Genomic DNA, 19,693 nt, shown 5'->3' on the forward strand with positions numbered 1-19,693 from the left:
CCACACTCTGAAGGTGCTGGAGGGTATTCATGTCTCCTGGGAGTGCTGTGAGCCCTGCTCTGGGGAAGGCATGAGACAGGTGGCTGTGCTTTCAGTCATGCACCTCATCTCCGACAGCCTGCTGCAGGCAGTGCCCTGCTCAGAAAGCAAAGCTTTCAAGAATCATAGAAGATCCTGAATTAGAAAGGACCTACAGAGATTATGAAGTCCAACATCCTTTTCTGCACCAGACAGCCTCAAAAGTCACACCATGTGTCTGAAAGCATTGTCCAAATGCTTCTTGAACTCTGGCAGGCTTGATACCATGACCACTTCCCTGGGGATCCTATTCCAGTGCCCAACCACCCTCTGGGTGAAGAACCTGTTCCTGATATCCAACCTAAACCTCGTCTGACACACAGCTTCATGACATTCCCTTGGGTCCTGTCACTGGTGGCCATCAGGAAGACATCAGTGCCTACCTCATCTCTTTCCCTTTGTGAGGAGGCTGTAGGCTGTGATGAGGTCTCCCTAAGTCTCGTCTTCTCCAGGCTGAGCAAGTCTAGTGACCTCAATTGCTCCACATATGGCTTCCCCTCCAGACCCTTCACCACCTTTGTTGCCCTCCTTTGGAAACTCTCTAATCGCTTTATGCCTTTCTTATATTGTGGTGCCCAAAACTGTCCCCAGCACTCGAGGTGAGGTCGCCCCTGTGCAGAGCAGAGCAGGACAATTCCCTCCCTTGCCCGGCTGGTGATGCTGTGCCTGATGCCTCCAGCACAGGGCTGGCCCTCCTGGCTGCCAGGGCACTGCTAGCTCATGTTCAACTTGCGGTCGACCAAGAGCCTCAGGTCCCTTTCCTAATCCCCCAGGCTGTTTGCACACCCAGCGACGACCACCGCAGGTGCAGAACATGGCATTTTGGAGGCACTTGCTCTACCCCTGACGGCGCGTTTCCAAGCCCGCAGTGGGACACATCACACAGCCAAGCCCCCGGACACTGAGCGCAGGGCCCGGCATTCAGCGTCTGTCGGGACAGGGCGCCGGGGCTCAGCTCCGGCGCAGGGACCGATCCTCGGCACCAGGCGCTCCAGCCGCTTCCCCGCCGAGGGGATTTCTCGGCTCCCTTCTCTGGGGGGAGGTGCAATGGAGTTTCCCAGCAGCTGGTCCCGCCCCCGCCCTCCTCCCCTTATAGCCGGGCTGCCCCCGCCCCGGGCACAGACCCTCTGACAGTGCCGGTGACAGTGACAGTGCCGCTGGCCCGCGTCCAGCCCCGCCGCCCGGAGCCGCCGCAGAGTAAGTCCCTCAGTCTCGGGTCTTTCCCTTTCCCCGTCCCCTCGGGCCGGCGTCTCCCGCTTCTCCCGAGCCGCTGCCCCGCTCCGGGCTCACTTGCTGGGGAGTTCGGGGACTCTCTGCTGGGTCCGAGAGTGGGGAACGAGGGGCATCCAAGAAGGGTGGGTTGCCGGGACGGGTTTCTGCCCCTCCTTGTAATTATCAGAATGGGGAAATCGGACCGCTGGCAGGACAGCAGCTCCAGGCATGTCCCAGGGCTGGGCACCGCAAGGATATGTGCCTGGTAATTCCACTGTCACAGCTAGGTCTGATTTGTGCTGCTTTTCCCCTAAATTTCGGGGCACAGGCTCAAGCAGTGACTACTGTAAACCATTCACCTCCTTTCTACCCCTCCATCTTCCAACACCTTTCCCAAAATCCAGATGTAGATATTGGGCACCAAAGTGTCCTAAACCCAGATCTGGCACTGGATTCCAGATCCAGTGCGGCACTTCTGCCCTCTATTCTTTGTCTCTAAAGGAAGTGGTTTTCCCTGAAACCACAGGGAAGTAACTGGATTGTGATTCATTCAGTTTGGCTGCACTGAAAAAACACCATTTCAGAGCCTGGACCCTGGATGGCCCTGGGGCAGCCCCTGTGACTTGCACCCTGCCAGGGTCACTGTGCCAAGCTGGCACATTTCTGCTTGCCATGTTTGCCCTTTTGTGACTGCTTTTTCTTTGTCAGGGATGTCCCACAGCTCCTAGGACCTGCCTTTTCCCGGAGCACTGAAAAGTTGTAGAAATTCCCTTCTGTCTTTGTGCAGTAGCCCCATACCCATTGCATCAGCTCCTCAGCACAAATTGAAAAATTCGGCCCCAGGGCTAGGATCCTTGGTGTGTTCAAAGTAGAATTTCTTTTTGAGGCTGCTGCAAAGTGAGGAAGAAACTTTCTGTGACTGGAGCATGTGGCTGATCTAGAAGCTATGGTGCCTCACTTTGACACCCAAGTTCAGGACAGAAAACCTGAAGAAACACTTGCTCTTCAAAGTGTCAGCTGCCTGCCCCCACCAAGGGACTTTGAGGCTTTTCAGCTCTGATAAAGCAAATAACAAGGGAGCAGAGAGCTCAGGTCTGGGTTTGCTTCATTCACCGTCTCTATGAAAAGATGCCTGGAAAGCCAAAGAATTTGAAAGTGCCGAGAGAAGCTCCCAGGGAATTTGTTTATCTTCTCAGTCACTGTTAGCTCTAGCAGTGAACTTTGCAAACTCCAGGCCTTAAAGAAGGATTTGGCTTTAGAACTGTATTATGAAAACAAAACTCTAGACAGCAGCAGCTGGTTGCTCTTTCAGCAGCAACAGTTCAAAGTTATGCTGCTCTGATTTGAAGCAAGAAGAGAAAATGAGAGTATTACAGTGCATTTTCTCTGATTTTCCCCAATAACAGTGCATATATAGAATTTTCTCATTCTCTGTTTGAAAGATTCTCACTAACAACAGGAAATGATGGTTTATTGGATGGTTTTCAGGTGTGTGTCAGTAATTTAGGGAAATCAGATTCTCATTTGGAAATGACTGCTGCACTGCACAGCTGTATCTACACATGGGTTTATGCTGGCTTAAAACGCCTCTCTCATGCCAGGTGAAATGCCCTGAGGCCCTCTGCCTGCTCTGCCACTGCCATTCCCCTGAATCTCTTGGGTTCCCCATCACCCCCAGCCCTATAGGGGTGCCTGGTGATGCTGAGGCACATGGATTGAGTCCTCTGGGGATGTTCTGCACCTGCCTTGGCTTCTTTACTGGAGACAAGTTTTGTTTTCCCTCAGCTCCCATTAGGAGCAGAACTTGGCCACCATCAGGATGCTGCTGGAGCACATATTGGGTGGTAGGTGTCTCACAGGGGTCTGCAGATAGGACTATGGATGTAAGCAGCAGAGTAGAAGGTCAAGGTGGGGCTCTGGGTGGCCCAGCTCTTCTGTGGACTGTGAATTCCCAGGCAGAGCCAAGTGGGAGCCCACAGATTCGTGGTGTGTCCATTCAGTACTTAACCCAGATAACGAAAATGGTAGGAAAACCCCCTCACCTCCTAGGAGAGCTCCCAGCTTGCAGAGATTGGGTCTGGCATCTCTGTGGACTCTGCTTTGATGAATTGGCAGTTTGTTTAGGTGTCAGCACATGGTCTGAGGTACACTAAACTCAAACTGCCTGCACTGCTCTACTGCTTCAAAGATGGCTTGGCCCAGTGTAATTCTCTTGTGTGGGCAAATAGATAACTTTGCTAGATAACTCTGGATTTCTGAGAGGCTGTGGGAGAATGGGAGTTATCCCCTAAAATGAGATATAAATCCTCATGACCTAGTATGTCAGCAGGCTGGAGAGGACCAAAAATCCAAACAAATGCTTGTTAATACTGGCAGCAGCTCAGGAAAAAGAAGTCAAGGAAAAGTTCAGCAAAAAAATTCAGAATAGGGATAATTAATAAATCTCTTCCCCTGAGTGCTCTCTGGCACACGATGAGCTACCCCTGACCAATGAGATCATTCTGCATGAAAGCTGTTTCCTTTTAGGAGGAAATGGGAAGTCACTGTGCCCAGAGTCTGGGCTGAGTCCTTCTGTGTCTTGAGTCTGCTCAAAGTGTATCCCTTGCCCGTGCTGCCCACCCCAGAAAAGCTCCAACTCAGAGGCAGGTGCTGTGATCAGCAGAGAGCTCGCTGTGTCCCACTAGAGCTACACCAGCAGTCACAGCGCCGCAGTCCCAGTGCTGCAGGGCATCTGGATGGGGTGGCAGAGCGTGCTCTGTGAGCTGTGCTGCTCTTCTGGTTTGAAACCAGAAGCTGAATATGCTGTGTCAGAAATAACTGGAGCTAAAGGCTCCCCTGGCACAAACCATGTTGCCACATAACAATAATGAGGATGATGATGATAACAGTAAATTAGTAATAATACTGAGTTGGGAACAATGTCAACTCTTGACCTCAAATCATTGCATTTCCCAAGACCTGAATTTGAGTTCTGGGAAATGATTTAGTATTTCTCCTGCTAAAAAAATTAGAAGCCTGCTGGAGTTTTAGCAGGCTTTGATTTGTGAGAAGAGCACAGGCATAGAGGAGCAGCCTGCAGCCGTTCAAGCCAAAGCCAAGCTCCTGGCATGTTCTGTCTGCTGCATTGGGCTGACAGAGGTGCAGTGCTAGCACAGCATCTCCTGCCTGTGTGCCCTAGATGTAACCAGGACCAACTCCTTTTAGCTGACTATTTCTTGTAGAAAGTGTTGGCATTTTTTTCTGTAAGTTCCTTAAAATCATTTCTTACAGTAAGATCTTGGTTATCTAACAATAATGAGAAGAGATGGACAGGGAGTGTTTGGTACCCCTTGACATTAAGACTGGGGCTGCATTTCAAGGCAGAAGTGGGAGCTGAGGTTTACTGGTTTTTCCTGCTGCAGATATAAACACAGGTTAACCAGCAATGGCACATGATAATCACTGGGCAAGAGTTCAAGCTGGCCAAATGCGACAGTATGGCAGCTTTTGCATCAACAGCCTTACCTAGGTGCTTGGGGCTGGCTTTTTTTGAGTACTACCATGACAAAGTTCTAAAAGATGTGAAAAACTCAGCTTCTAACCAGCTTAATCATTCCCTTATGAACTCCTGTACATGTAGTGTCACTTCGATCCTTTTCAAAGATCTGTTGCATTTATCTTGGCTTTGAAGAAGAACCAAAATTTCAAAGTCCACCTTTGTGATCATCATTCATCAAAATGAAAGACCTTAGCCTTTTGGAAGGGAGAGGTACTTTCTGTGGTTAGAAGACAAAAAGAAAAAAAAAAAAACCCAAACAAAAACCACAATAATGCTTTGTTTGAAATAATAGGAGAGAGAGAAAAGACTCAGCTGAGTCTGAGTCTGTGCTTGAACAAACAGGAAGGAAGGGATTTGGCAGAATTAATCTAAGCACAGTGTTGTGTTGGGAAATGCAGGTTACGAAAAGAGCCCTACAAAAATTAGGCAAGTCCAAATCACTTACAGAGCGTGCCTGTTGCCATGATTTTTTTTGGGTTGATTCGTTGTTTTTCTGAGCATTTTTGTAGTGGAAATGTATCCAAAAGGAGCTCTTTTCCACTGCTTTCAGGATTCTAGTGGGGCATCCTGACTAGCATAACTGGAGAGAGCTGCAGAGAGTTTCCTTCCCCCTCCCCTCCTCAGTACATGTGCTAAGGAGATGTATGTGCACAGATGCAGCCATGGCACAGCTGCTGGCTAACCTGGGATTAGCTCAGCTAGTTAAGAATATGGTGCTAATAATGCCTTTGGTTGTGGGTTCAATGCCTGTATGGGCCATTCACTTCAGAGCTGGAATTGGTGATCCTTGTGGAATTGAGTTGGAATTGGTGGTCCTTTCCAGCTCAGACTATTCTGTAACTCCTGTCAGCTGAACTCTAGTGCTCAGGCTCCCTTTGCTTGCTCATGCAAGCAGAACTCCTTCCCAAATGAATTTTCATATTTGTTGTGTTTAGAAGGTAATAGCATCACTAATCCTGAACACAGCCTGGCATCCAAAGCAGGGAGAAGCAAAGCTCTCAGCAAAGCCAGGCTCTCACTGCTCTCTGTATAACTCAGCTGCTACCACTAACTTGATGCTTCAAAGCTTTCCAAGCTGCCAGGAAGCCAGCAGGAGGAAACACAATTAGAATGAAAAGCCACAGTCTTCCAACCAGTTTTCCCAGAAATAAGTATAAAATTTTGTATCAGCATGACACATATGAACATTATAAACTTAACAAAGGTGTTTGAAGATCACCACATTGTGGCTGTATAACTGAAGCCAAATTCTTCATTTATTTGAAGTCTAATTTTTCTGCCATTACTCAGTACAACTTGCCTGGGAGTTCTTCATACAGATGTGCTTCAGTCTCCTAGAAAGTCACTTTAAATAAAGCAATATTAGAATAAGGATTGGAAACTATGAGTCACTTTATTTATTTACAAAAACTGCATAATTATAATCATTATACAAATGGTTATAGTTATGCAAATAAATATTTTGCAATCTATTGAATTATAGAGGAACATAATTCCAAATATGACTTCTGAGAAGAAGTTGTAACAATAACAAATTTCTGTTGTTAATTATTTGATTATTTGCAGTGTAAGAGTGTTAGTGGTAAGGCAGACTCTGGCAGGATCATGTCTGTTTAAACAAGTCTAAACTACCCTGATCCTCATGCCTTGTTCCCACTTACCTTGAGCACAGATCAGGAAAAAAAGGCCCTGAGTAAGGTGGGAATTGATCCTGATGCCATGTAAGAGTATGAGAGTTTTGTGGTTGCTTTGAAGGCACAGGACACTTATCCCACCCACATCACTCATGTGCCCATCCATGCTCACGTCCATAGTCACACAGCATCCTATGGGAGAGCCTGACAAGCTCAAGGTCTGAAATCAGGACATCTGAATCACTCTCAAAATGGCTCTTTGATTTTTCTCTAATTTAGGCTAGAGAGCTGCTTCCATTCTCTGCATTGGCCGGGATGGTGTTGCTCAGGAATTCTCCTGTGCTCACACCAGATGTGTAACATTCTCCATTTCATTTCCATGTCACCCACACATACGCCTTGCCACGCTTTCTCCTTGGTTAACTGTTATAATCTTATTTTTTTTTTTTTTTTTTTTTTTCTGAAATTTACAGGCCAGAAGGAAAATGATGAAAATGTTACCTTTTTTTCAAAGTGGTCCTTTTGGAATGCGCAGTGGATCGGAGGGTTGCATTGATGCAAACAGGCCATTTGAAAACACTTCACCATCAGTAGCTGAGCAAGTCCCTGCCTGTCCCGAGCCTTCTGCAGATGAGATCTGGTCCAGGGGCCAGGAGAAGATGAGAGAAAGGCCAGAGGCAGCCTGCAGAGCTTCACGTGCCTCTTCCATCACAAGCAATGAGAGTTGCATCTCTGCCGGGGACAGCCCTGAGAAGGGGAATAAAGGAATAAAGGGAATGCTTAAAAGTGCATTTAAAATAGTTAAAAAGACCAAGCCACCCAGTGGTAAGTGCTCCTCAATCCTCCTTGCACCACTTCATGGGCCATAGCTGCCTCTAGAGGGGCTGTGTGAGGCAGGGTATTGTCCCCTAGGGAAACAAAGGTACTGATAGATTGACGTGACTTTTCCAAGAAGCCTGGGGAAAATTGGGCTGAGGGAGACATGACCTCGAGTCCTAGTCTTTTAGTACCAAGGGTACACTCCTTGAAGAGCTGTCCATTTGCAGGTTTTCTGTCCAAAACAAAACTTATTTCTACTTCCCATGGGGGCACAGAGAACTATGGGTGAGTGGGTGAGAAATCAAGGTGTAACTCTCACCTTGGTTCCTCCATCTCCTCCTACAAAGTCTCATTTTAGTACAAATTATTTCATTTCCAGACAAGCCTTTACCTGTCTAACTGGCATCTCTTTCTCCATGTGTCAAATGCTTTCCCTAACTGGTGGTCTTCCTTCTTGGCCTTGAATTTGCTGCTGAAAACAGGCCTTTTCTACTTTTGTTCTTACCACTGCATTGCCCCATCCCCAATGTATTTTTTTTTATTTTTTAAAGCAACCAGATTTTTTAAAGCAACCTTAATTGCAGAAAATATTCCAGATGAGACACTACCAATGTGTGGTACAATATATTCCTATTTTCCCATCTCAGCTGGATATTTCTCACTGAGTATATCCTGGGGTTGTAACTGACATGCTCACTACCACCTGCCAGTAAGGATTTACTAATTCTCCAGGCGTCTCTCTTCCTCCTCCATCTCAAGCTGATTCACATCCAGCTTGCAGCAGAAAATCCTGTTTTGTTGCTAAGTAACTTTTGTTCTATTGCATTTGTATCTTGTGTTTTGTGCCATTAAATTTCAGCCCATTTACTATTCAAGTTATCTGATTGTTCCTGTGAAATACACCAAGCCCTCAGTTTCAATAATGTCTCTGAACTTTGTGCAATCAGCAGATGCCAAAAGGGCACTCCCAGCTTTTGTGCCACAATCTTTAAGGATAAATGCAGTAAGATGAGTTTCATGAATAATGTAAGATTTCTCCACCCAGGGTCCTCCATACAAACATTACACACCTAACAAATCTTATTTTGGGATATAACTTCGCCATTTTAACTAATAATTTCCCAGGTTTCCCTGTTCAAGTAACTAGCTGTAGTTCAGATAAGATAGTTCAATGTATTTGTCTTGCTTGCTAAATGTGTCCTCCCAAACGATTTCACAGGTCAGGTAGTGCCAAATCTATTTTTGGAAAACCCATGTGGCATTTCCTTCAGCCCATCTTAGTTACATCTTTCCATCTACATTATTTCTAATGCCATGCTTCTGACTTGAGGTCATATTAATGGGAAGGGGGATGAGCAATAACTAACTAACTCCACAAGGCTAAATTTTGGAAACAATTATAGGTGGCTTGTGAATAGCTGTCCGTATGCAACATACTGGTGATGGGTATTCAAGTTTCCATTGCCCCAGTTAAAGGCAAGCTAGAAATAATCTGATCTTTAATTAAACAGACTTTCTACAAAGTGTAGGAGCCCAAGAGCTAGAATTTTGGAAGTATAAGCATTTTAAAAAAATATTCCAGAGCCATTATTTTTTATAAAACAGAAGTCTAAAACTTCACTCTTGGTTAAAGAAAGGCTGTTCTTTTTTCACCAGTCAAACAAGTCATGGATCTCCTTGGAGAGCAAAAGCTTTGTGATGCCATTCAACATCTGTTTGTCCTGGAGAAGAGCCTGTCTAGCAAAAGTGAGGAGGGACTGAACACCAGTCAGAAAGACATCGAATCTGTCTATGAAATTCTGAAGCACAAAGTCTTCAGCACCTTGAAGGATTCTGTGCTGCTTGCAAAAACAAACCCAGATCTGCTACAGCAGGCAGTGGAGGCTCTGAAAGAACAGGAGAAAGAAGATCAGAACTACATGTCAGAGAGTCCACCTGACCAAAATATGCAATTTAGACCTAGAAAATGGAAAGAGCTCTGGATGGCTACAGTAAAGGAGTCAGTAGAGGCTCGAATGAAAGACACAAGTCATACTCCTAGAAATGAGAACCTCTCTGCAGTTGGCCAGAACCTCCTGCACATGGGAAAGACAATGAAAGAAGATTTGACAGTGGTTGCCAAGTATATTAACAAGCTTTATCCTCCTGAGTTTAATGTGTTCAGCATATATGCAGAACTCTACCACAATTATTTTGCTTCTCAGGCAAAGAAAAATGCTGAGTCTCATCTGGAAGACAAGGATATTTACCTTCTTCTTTCGTGGGTGCACAACTTTTATCCAAAGTAAGTGGGCTTTTATACATGTTTACCCCTGGAAATCAAAACAGGCTCACTGGCTGCAAACCCAGGCATTTGCTTGATTTATGAGTTAGTATTACTGCAGTGCAGTCCAGCACCTGGCTAAGTTACTGGTGTTGCTGATGATGTGCTGATTTACAGTCCTGGCCAGAAGAGCCAGAAGGGACTCTCAAGGCTGCTGTAAATGTAGGGCTGTTTCACCATTCTGGCTTCTGGGCAACAGACTCACAGATATTTTGGGCTTCATTGTGGGGTAAGTTGGTCAGGTTCATTGCCTTGATATCTATTCCAGTTGCAGACCTGAGCTCACTCTTGGAAAATTTGGAAATTTCAGCCCTTTGTACCAGAGAGTAGACAACAAAATGACCTGAGATGCAATTATCCTGGGCATGGAGGATGTTGCTTAGGTGTTACCCACAGTCTATGTTTTCCTCACCTTTGGGAGAGCCACGGGTGCGCCCCTATGAGAGGACACAATCCAAGGGTCCCCATAAACTCTGTATGTTATTGAACTGAAAATATTGCTTGTTGTGGCTAACAGTACTGAGTGGAGAATTGAGGGCTTTCACTCCTTAGGTGGAAATCAGTAAAGACACCAGCAATATTTCTTCTGTTCCAAAGTCAATCAGCTCCACTTTTTCCTTTTCATGTTTCACTGATGAGTGTAATGATTCAGTGTTGATCCCAGAAGTTTACCACAGCCAGTGTCGTGCTCTAATTCAGGATATTCAGGCCTGAACCAGCCTGTGTTTGGAAGTGAGCAGTTGTGAGGAGTAGGGCTCAGCCCAGCACTGGGGACAGTGTTGACCAGGGTAGGAGCTGCTTTGGGAGTGTTCCCAAAGGCCACATCCAGGTGTCTGCTGAGGGACCACCTCCCAGCCATCAAACACCAGCTTTCATCTGTTTGCCTCTCTGTATGGATGGAGAGAGGTCATGTCCAGGGGCTAGATTCCCCTGCTTGCTTCAGGTCCCCATCCCCAATAGAGCACAGTGGCTGGTATTTGTTTTGGAATTTGACACACCATGACTCCATTCACAGGGCTGCTTGTGGTCCCACCCAGGTCTCACCCCTGGCACATATTCATTCAGCTTCTCCAAGTCCTGTCTGGACTGAGGACAATGTACATTTCCATCTGTTTTTTCAGATACCCTCAAAAAGTGTTTTTTCACTGATACCCTCAAGAAGTGTTAGAGATTTGCATCAACAGCTGTCTTGAATTACGCTGCCCTTGGAAAATACAATTGTTTGGCTTTTTTCATTCCAGAGACATGAGAAAAGATCATGCTTTAGCCATGGAGTTGGATAAAGTTAAGCTTGGAAGCCTTTTGCCTTCAAGTCTGAGCAAAGAGCTTGAAAATAAATACCTTGACAGTGAAGAGGTAAGAAAGGTTCAGTCACTCCGGTTCTTCTCTTCACTGCTCCCATATAACGCCTCAGAGAAGCTGTGACTTGTCCTGCACACACTTCTTCACCAGTGAACCATACACCCTACACACCCTTCCAGGGAAAAGCAAAAGCTTTTGTTTGTTTTTGGGAAACAGGTCACCTTTCTGCTAGATGGGACTTGCAGAGCAAACTTCTGCTTAGCCCTGGGAGCCATGAGAAAAGAACCGTTCTGTTCTTGTAAATCATGTTGCAACAGGGGGAAAATCCAACAACAGACCTATGGGCAACTTTCTAATTGTCTGATAAATCTCCAGAGGGATTTATGATCCCTCTCACAGGAATCTCTGAAGGATCTTGGATTACTCCTAGTCTCTGCAGAAGTACCAGACCTTAGGTGAGCACAAAGCTTGGAGATCTGGTCTTGACAAATCTCTTTCTTTGATGGAGAATCAATCCCCTGATCTGCAGAAAATAAAAGTTGCTCTGGTTTTTGTATCACCCTTCTCTTAATGGAAACAAGAAGCCACTTTTACAGTACTCCCATAGCTCAGTGTTTTTGGCATTTGGGGCTGGAATTCCTGGAAAATGAGAAGATGAGTTCCAAGTTTAGATGAAGTCCGTGATGGTTTGCATATGGGAGAGGTGGTGTGAGGTCTGCAAAGCGCATGAACAGGACACTGAAGGATCAGCAGTACATGCCAGACACTGCACAGACCATTTCCAAAGCCTCACTGCAGTACAGAGGGGTCAGAGCAGGGAAAACCTGAGAGCACTTTGTTTCCCTCTCCACCACCTGTGTGGTGTCAGAAGAGCTCATGAAAAAGGATTGCAAAAGCAGGTGGCTCTGAGTGTGACACACGCAGTGTGTGGCTGGGGGAATTTGGGCTCTGGCACATGTAGCTGCTGCAACAATCCTACCCACTGCTCCCCTCCCTGTCCTTCTAATCCCCCTGATGTGGGGGTGTGATGGGATCTTCACTCCTACCTTAAAATACTCAACTCACTATTGCATAGGTGGGTATCATGAGGGGGTTGTCCTTGTTGCTGTAAAGTCATGGGTCAAGCATCTGCTAACGAGGAGCCTTCATTTCCCAGCCAGGGCTGAGGAAAAAGTCTGTTGAGCCAGGCAAAAAGTGGGAGGGGGAGTAAAACCTGCATAAGGCAGGAGGTGCTGCATCCATGTTGTAGTAAATGCCATTGTTCTTCCTTCCCTAAAGGTTACTGTCAAAAATTCACTGAGCAGATGTTTAGATAAAGAAATCCAAAGATGGAAAGAAGACAAGGAACCAGAGAAGCTAAATGGACATTTTCAGAGTGAACTGCTAGGAATATTTGTTATCCAGGTAATGCACAGCTATATTAAAAATAAACAATTGCATCCTTTACCTACTTAGGAATTGAGACCAACTATGATCAATGCAGAAAAGGAAAAAGCCAATTCACTTGTGTAGAGTGGTAGCAGAAGGGAAGCTCAAAACCGTGATCTGTCTTGGGCCTGGCGTACCATGGCTCAGAGGCAAATGCCTCTATAAGCAAAACAAGAAGAAAAACTGCATTCATTCTCCTGTGCAAATTCTTCTGCATCCCCAGCAGTGGAGACAGGCTCAGTTGATTGAGAAATGGGGAGTTTCTTTCTTCCTCCCAGGGAAAGTGCCACAGGCAGAGCTGCCTCTTTCTGTCCTCTGGCTGCAGAGGATTAGTTGAGTTAATTTTTAAAAATAAATAAATCATGTGTTGAGGTTGTTGTGATTAAATTGTTCATTTAAATGCAATCTTAATGACATTCAAAAAAAACCAAAAAACCCAAAAGGAAAAAAAGAAACAAAACCAAGTGTCAAATTGCCTGCTTTCTCAGCTGTTTTCTAGATTTTCTTCATGCTCCCTTTGAACCTCTCAGCTAAGTACAGCTGCTCTGTGTGGTCCCTGAATCAGTTGCAGGGGGAGATGCAGGAGAGCTGGGTGCAGTTCTCAGCAAAGGATCTGCAGCTTCTTTTACCCAGCAAACCTGGTCTTTTTGGAGCAGGCAACATTTCAAATTGATCTCACTTGTTTGTTAGAGTATCTACAGCAGCCAGAAGCGAGCTGAGGACATCAGCAAGGCCGTGGGAGAGGAGCTGTCCCGACGGCTGCTGAAGGAGCTGCCAGCCTTCCTGAGGAGGTGAGGTGGGGAGGGGCTGTGGGCACTGGGGCTGGCACAGCACCTGGGCAACCGCTCACCCACCTCTCCTCTTCCCATCTCCCCTCCAGCTACAGGGATGCCTTTGAAGACTTCAAGGAGAAAAGCAAGAAGCACAGATACTACAAGCCTATACTGATTGCAAATGTTAACAACTGCTGGAATTTTAGGTAAGGGTCCAAAAGAAAAGATTTGCTCCTTCTTCTGTAGGCAATGTGTAGAGGGGGAGGTACTGCAGAGTGAACAGACGTAGGTCCATCTGCCTGCAGAAGATTTGGAGACCTCTGAATTTCTCTCTCTCTCCTCTGAGGATAGACTGTTCTGACCTAGCTGGTATTTTCTTGCAGAGAATACATGGAGAAATACGTGGCAGAAAAGGACGACAGTAAAGCCAATATCCTCAGCACTCTTGCTGATATTGAAAACAGCGGCTTTGATGTGCTGCTTCAACAGCTCTTTGCCCAGCTGAAGGTACCATATCTGTGCCCCACATCCTCCTGCCCCATGGCTCAGCTAATACCAGGGCAGGGCATGTTCTCCTGCCGTGCTCTCTGTTGCTCAAATCTCTGATTCAAATCAGCCAAGTTCAGAAGGCACAGGATCGGTCCTAACCCACACTGCTGCTGGAAAACTCCCACTAAGCTCTCCTTGAGCTGGTCCTCAAGCCTGCAGGCAAAATGGGTGCAGTGACACAGGCATGACTGTGCAGGTGAACATAAAAAACACAAAAAAAACCATAAAACCTGCTGATGGCATCTGAGACAACAGCTACAGCAGGGAGGGTCTCAACCTGCAGCTGTTTGCTGTCCACACAGTAGGAAGATATCACTAATGGTGTAAACTGCAATTACGCAGCTTTTGACTTCCTCATAAAGGTGACCTGAAGGGCATTTCTGTGCTTCTGGCTTCCTTTTTTTTTTTTTCCTTTTTTTGTTTGTTTATATATATAACACAATCTTTTCAAGTTAAGCAATTTTGGTGGAGGAAAAGAAAGTGTAGGAAGTCAGGAATGTTCAGCCACAATCTCTCCAGCTTTCTCTGTCGAGCCTTTTGGAAGGCACAAGAGAACAGGGGTGCAATTTTTTTCATTTTCATATTTATTTACTGTGGCTGAGAAAAATTATGATTGAAAACATCTCATAAGGATTCATTTTTTTCCCCTGATGGTTCCATAATTCTTTAATCAGACAAGATGGTGAGGGGAAAAAAAAGAGGCAGAAATAATAAAAACACCTCCAGTATTAACCTTTCAGAAAAAGAAGCCCTTGGTCTTCTTCACCATGAGGAACCAAGAAGGGGACACAGCCCCTTGTTCCCTTGTCCCTCTAAGGCATCACCACACACCCTGCACGGGACTACACACCACACTCTAACTACATGGGATACTCTGCATGTAGAAATGACAAATATACATGTGCATACAATTTGTTTGAGGTAACTAGCAGATTTTCCTTTTTTTCAGCCAATGTACAAGAAGTTTACAGAGAATAAGTGGGATTCCAGCAGTGAAATTATGAATGAGATCATTAAAACTACCAGCAAACATATTTCAGACTTCCAAACCTTAAAGGACCCATTTTACCATGTAAGTCCAACAGAAATACTGGAGGGATTCTGGGGCCCTAGGGCTGCATTTTCAGCTCTGATCCTCTGCAGCTTGAGCTGCCTTGACCTCTGGTGAGCTGGCCTGGCGACAGGATGCCTCTCAGGTGGGGTTTCTCTCAGCATGCAGTTTACCCAGATTAGGCACATAAATCTTACCCTCCTCTGACAGAAGCAGACTCCTGCAGCTCTGCTGCACTGTTGGCAGAGCAAACCACCCCTGATGCAGAGAAAGTGCTTTAGAGACCACCCAACACGTGGCTTTAATTACATATTTGGTTTAGTGACCTTGAAATACAAATGCAGTTGCATGGTTCAGGCTCATTGCTCCTTTGATTGCCCTAAGGACTGGAGGAGGTGGATGCAAATGGGACAAATCCCAGGGAGCTGAGCCAGAACCACATCCTCACTGGTGCTGGACTATGTATGAAATATCATTATATAAGGCAATATTTGATTTCCTGTCTTTGTCCTTTTACTAGCTGGGACAAATTATGATGTTTTATGTGTTAGAGAGAAGAACAGGAAGAGCAGCATGAATTCCTGTTTCTCTGGAATACTGTTAATCCTCTAGCACATCGAGTTTTTTTCTGCACTTTAAACTCTTCCCAGAAGGAAACAGCATTTGGAAATTCCCATCCTTATTAGAACACAAAGAAATTCTCAGCATCTAGGATGTGCTGTAACCGGTCTTGGGAGGCTGGCAACCAGGGTTGTTCCTGCTGTGTAATCTGCAGCAGGCATTGGTGGGCCATGTCTCACAGCACCCAGGATGCTCTTGTCCTCCATCCACACACATGGTTTGTTATGTCCCCAAGCAAAAGAGAGATGGATGATGATTCCCTCCTCTCCTTCCCAACAGGCTATCATTGAGAAGATCCATGCCCGTTTGGTTAAAGAGTACATTGTGAGGCTGCTGAAGAGGAAGGTCAGCCTGAAAACTCCAGCACAGCAGCAAACTCTGGCCCAACACATCTCCAAAAATGCTGCTGACCTGGAAGCCTTCTGCACCAGCAATGTACGTGAGTGCTTGCCATAAACACATCAGCACAGGGCACACTGAAAAACAGGAAAGTAATTCTGGGAACTTTTGTTAACTTTTCAACTCAGCTTAATTTCCTGGAAGGCAGGACCTTAGGCAGAAAGAGGTCTCTAAGTGCCTGTAGGCAGAAAGGGTCCCCTGTAAACAGCCTGCCCCTCCCTGCTTGGAGAGATATGATTTCATCCTCTCTTGTCCCACAGGCAGTTCCCTTTCGAAGGTTTATATTAATAGGGTCAAAAGACTTAGATAATCTTTTCCAATTTTAGTACAGCTTCCATGGAGTCTGGGTTTCCTCTCACCCTTGGTTTCCCCCACGCTGAAGCTTTTAGGTCAGCCAGGGGGCAAAGCATGCAGTGTGGGGGTCTGTGGTATGCAAGGAATTTCTCCATGAGAGCCACAGCTGGAACACCTCTCTCTGTCCTTTGAGATCATCTCCCTCCTTCCATGCCTCTAATTTTGCCTAGGAAAAAAGCTAACAGCTAAGCCAAAACTTGTCCTATCACCCCATGCCTGTTTGTCTGGAGAAGGAAGAAGTCTGAGTTTCACATAGGGTGGGCAGGAGGTCAGGCAGCTGCACCTTGGAAATTCCAATGGTCAGGAAGCAGCTCTAGCTGGGGCTTCTACCTGATTTTGGCAATACCAGGAGATGCCAAAGGCAGGGTTGTGTTTGGAGCTGGGGCAGAGCAGCACAGGGCAGTGACTCACCTGGCCCATCAGACCTGGGTACACACACCAGGCAGTGCAGAAACCCAAGGAAAAGGAAATGAGCAGATAGAATCTGCTGAGGTGGGTGTGGAAGTCTCAGTCTTATGGCAAACCACACACCCCTTGTGTGAGAGGATTAAAAACTATCAAAAAGCTAATCCAGTTTTTCCAAGGCTGCCTGAGGCAGAAACAGCACTGAAAACAATGAGGCACCTAAAATCATTGATGTATCCTTTCCACTTGCCAACAAACAGCCTCAGGGGGCAGCTCCTGGGGTGGGGGGCAGTTTGCACCCCCATCATGTCCTGCTAACCACTTTTTCTTCTTGCAGGGGTCTCAAGCCACATGGCTGAATTCAGCGCTCCCCAAACTGGCTGAAATAATCCGACTTCAGGATTTAGGTGCTATTAAAATTGAAGTTGCAACACTCGCCACAACATACCCAGACATCCGGTAAGAGATGCTGAAACAGGTTTGCTAGTACTCATGAGGAATTTTAATTGAGCCAGAAAGCAGTCAAATATGAATATAGGTGAGGTTCATACAGCCTGAGCCTATAAACCTGGGTGGGGGCTGCCTTCCAGGCTGTGCTATGAATATAGGTGAGGTTCATACCAGGTTCATATAAACCTGGGTGGGGGCTGCCTTCCAGGCTGTGGCAATCCCAGTCCTATCAGAAAGCAAAGGAAGATATGAATAAAAGCCTGTTGATAAATTCCAAATTCTGGCCTGATTTTTCTCCTTTACCTTGGAGATTTCCTTCCCTACCCCAAACATCCCAGGACAGTGCAGGGTCTTGTGTAGGACTGCCAGATACTGAGCTGGCACCCACAGGGGACGTCAGCACACGCCACAGGGTGAGAACCACATCCTGGTGCAGTGGCCCTGCCACGTGGAGGTGTGTGGGAGGAAATAACACCTGCCCATTTCTCTTCCGCAGCAAAAGGCACCTGGAAGCGTTCCTGCACATCAAAGCCAATTTGTCACGCAGTGAACTCAAGAGCATCCTGGGCTACTTGGCAGACAGCACAGCATCCACACAGCCCAGAGCCCCGCTCTTCTCCAACATCAACGTGTCCTAGACCAAGGCATGCCTTGGCACTGCCCTGTGCTGGACTGTGGGGTGAGCTGGGGATGGAGACCGTCTCCTGGAGCAATGCATGGCACACACAGCAATGCATGCCACCTTTTCCTGTGGAAGGTGCTTTGTCCCAGTCTGGTGCTCAACATCTCTGTGGCAATCATCGTCCTGCATGTGGGGCTGGGCACAAGGTGCACCGATGAGAGTGCAGTGCCCACAAAGACCAGGGCTGCTCCTCCCACCAGTCATGGATTCCTCTGAGGTCTCCTTGGTGCCACCACATTCTCTGCCTGGACACTGCCCTGGAGCTCTGAACTCCATCTACCTCTCAGGGTGCCACAAAGGCCACATCACAGACCAAGCAGGCACCACCTATGTAGCTCTTTATCTTCTGGAAATGATGGGAAACAAAAACTGAAAGCAACATTCAGAGATGTTGGGAAAGTCCATGTGAGCATGCTTGCAATCCATCTGCCTTCCTCAGAGCCGGGCAGGGTAGCTGTGTTAGGCTGGTGGGGGATGCACGAGGTTCCTGGGGAGGAGGAGCTGCAGCTCAGCTGTGGCAGGGCTCCTGCCAGTCTCCTTGGAGCAGCTGCAGATTCTGACTCAGGGCACCAGCACTGCCCAGGGCCTTGGGGTTTCCAGTGGAGAACTGGCCCTGGAGAGCATGTGCTTCCTCCACCTCTGTGAGGTGGGAGCACCTGGGCCCCTGGCAGTGACCCCATCCAGTGCATCTGCACAGAGGGACCCCTCAAACAGAGACTGGGAGCAAGCTGCCTATTGCAATGGATTGTGTGGGCTAAGCCAGCAGCTGGTAAAACACTTTGGGTATTACTGAAGTCCTCCTTACCGAGGAGAGGACTTCCAGACCCCATTAACAACACAGGCTTTGAATGGGGTGTGGAACTGGTCCCAGATGTCATCAGTACATACTGAGCACCCTGTATGTGTCACCATTCTCTTGCTCACTCTTTCCCCTTGTGCTGTGAGGCAGATAAGATGTGAAAATGCAAATGGGTCTCTTGTGAAACTCTGTTTTGTTTCTTACAGCACCGGGTTTTTTTGGGAACTTAATCACTTGCCAAAACAGCACTGTGTATATTTAGAGACCTTTCCCTTCTGTTTTCCTCTATTTCCACTTTTGCATCAGTCTCTGGAAAGTCAGTCCGGAAGGAAGATGCCTGATGACTGTGCAAACTATATAATGTATTTATATGTATATGCAATATACCACCAGTGTATTTTTGCATCCAGTTTTATTTTTTCTCAGTTAGAGATACTAATTTGCAATGTTTATAATAAACAGTATTCAAATATGCTAGAAAAGTGACAGTTTACTGTGTTGCCACAGCTATGTCGTCCTTCAAAGGGCCATTTCTCCCAGCCTGCTCTGGTGAATATCACCCACTGGTTCCAAGCAGGGGGTCCTGCTGGACTATAGACAGGCTGGAAAAGCATTGCTGCTGCCCCTGTAGGACATTCACTGAGCAGGGTGGGCTGCTCACTAGCAGTGGCCAGTGGCACACACTCAGAGGAGTCTTCTGCCAACAGGTCCTGTAGCAAAATTGTGCCCTGAGTGAAAAACAGTGCTTTGATTTTAGTCTGCAGCCTGGCCACAGTCAGCAACAAATCACCCTCTCCTTCCTTAAGCACACTCACACAAAACTCATATAGACACATGGGTTAAAAAATTATTATTTAAACACTTGTCTCAGCTACAGTTTAAAGGCAAATGCCAAAATGACTTCTGACTGTGCTGAGCACTCATGACAACTGTCACCTATTGGGTAACATTTTCTTTCCCAATTAGTGAAAGGTCATTTTATTGCTATAAAAATATGTATTTTGATTTAGAGATATGTTAAAGGCCTACAGAAATGCATCATACAAGTGATTGCACTGCTCTTTAAAAAAAAAATCCCGCTAACTAAGTGCCCAAAGGGAAACAGTATCTATTTATATATCATAATTAGCATGGGTAGGAGAAAATGGTTTTCATACACATTTCATAAGCCATATGGAAGTGCATTGTGCAATTCTCTTCATCCTGCTATAAAACCCCAGCTTTCATCTCTAATGAGCCCAGGAAACTAATTTATTTATCTTCCCGCATGACTCGA

At 46.3% G+C, this 19,693-nt stretch overlaps 1 protein-coding gene across 1 annotated transcript; it reads left to right on the top strand.

The window, feature by feature from the left end:
- Nucleotides 1-1,124: 1,124 nt before the first annotated feature.
- On the top strand, nucleotides 1,125-18,882 carry TNFAIP2 (TNF alpha induced protein 2). Its single transcript, XM_041402114.1, has 12 exons — nucleotides 1,125-1,275; nucleotides 6,936-7,287; nucleotides 8,938-9,565; nucleotides 10,846-10,960; nucleotides 12,185-12,310; nucleotides 13,025-13,125; nucleotides 13,215-13,313; nucleotides 13,491-13,614; nucleotides 14,606-14,728; nucleotides 15,608-15,763; nucleotides 16,824-16,945; nucleotides 17,433-18,882. The coding sequence occupies exons 2-12, from the start codon at nucleotides 6,948-6,950 to the stop codon at nucleotides 17,572-17,574; spliced, it is 2,076 nt and encodes a 691-aa protein (XP_041258048.1). The 5' UTR covers nucleotides 1,125-1,275; nucleotides 6,936-6,947; the 3' UTR covers nucleotides 17,575-18,882.
- The last annotated feature ends 811 nt before the right edge of the window (nucleotides 18,883-19,693 follow it).

Source organism: Onychostruthus taczanowskii, unplaced genomic scaffold (assembly GCF_017590055.1).
Source record: "Onychostruthus taczanowskii isolate IOZ18803 unplaced genomic scaffold, ASM1759005v1 scaffold1, whole genome shotgun sequence".
Taxonomy (NCBI): Eukaryota; Metazoa; Chordata; class Aves; order Passeriformes; family Passeridae; genus Onychostruthus; species Onychostruthus taczanowskii.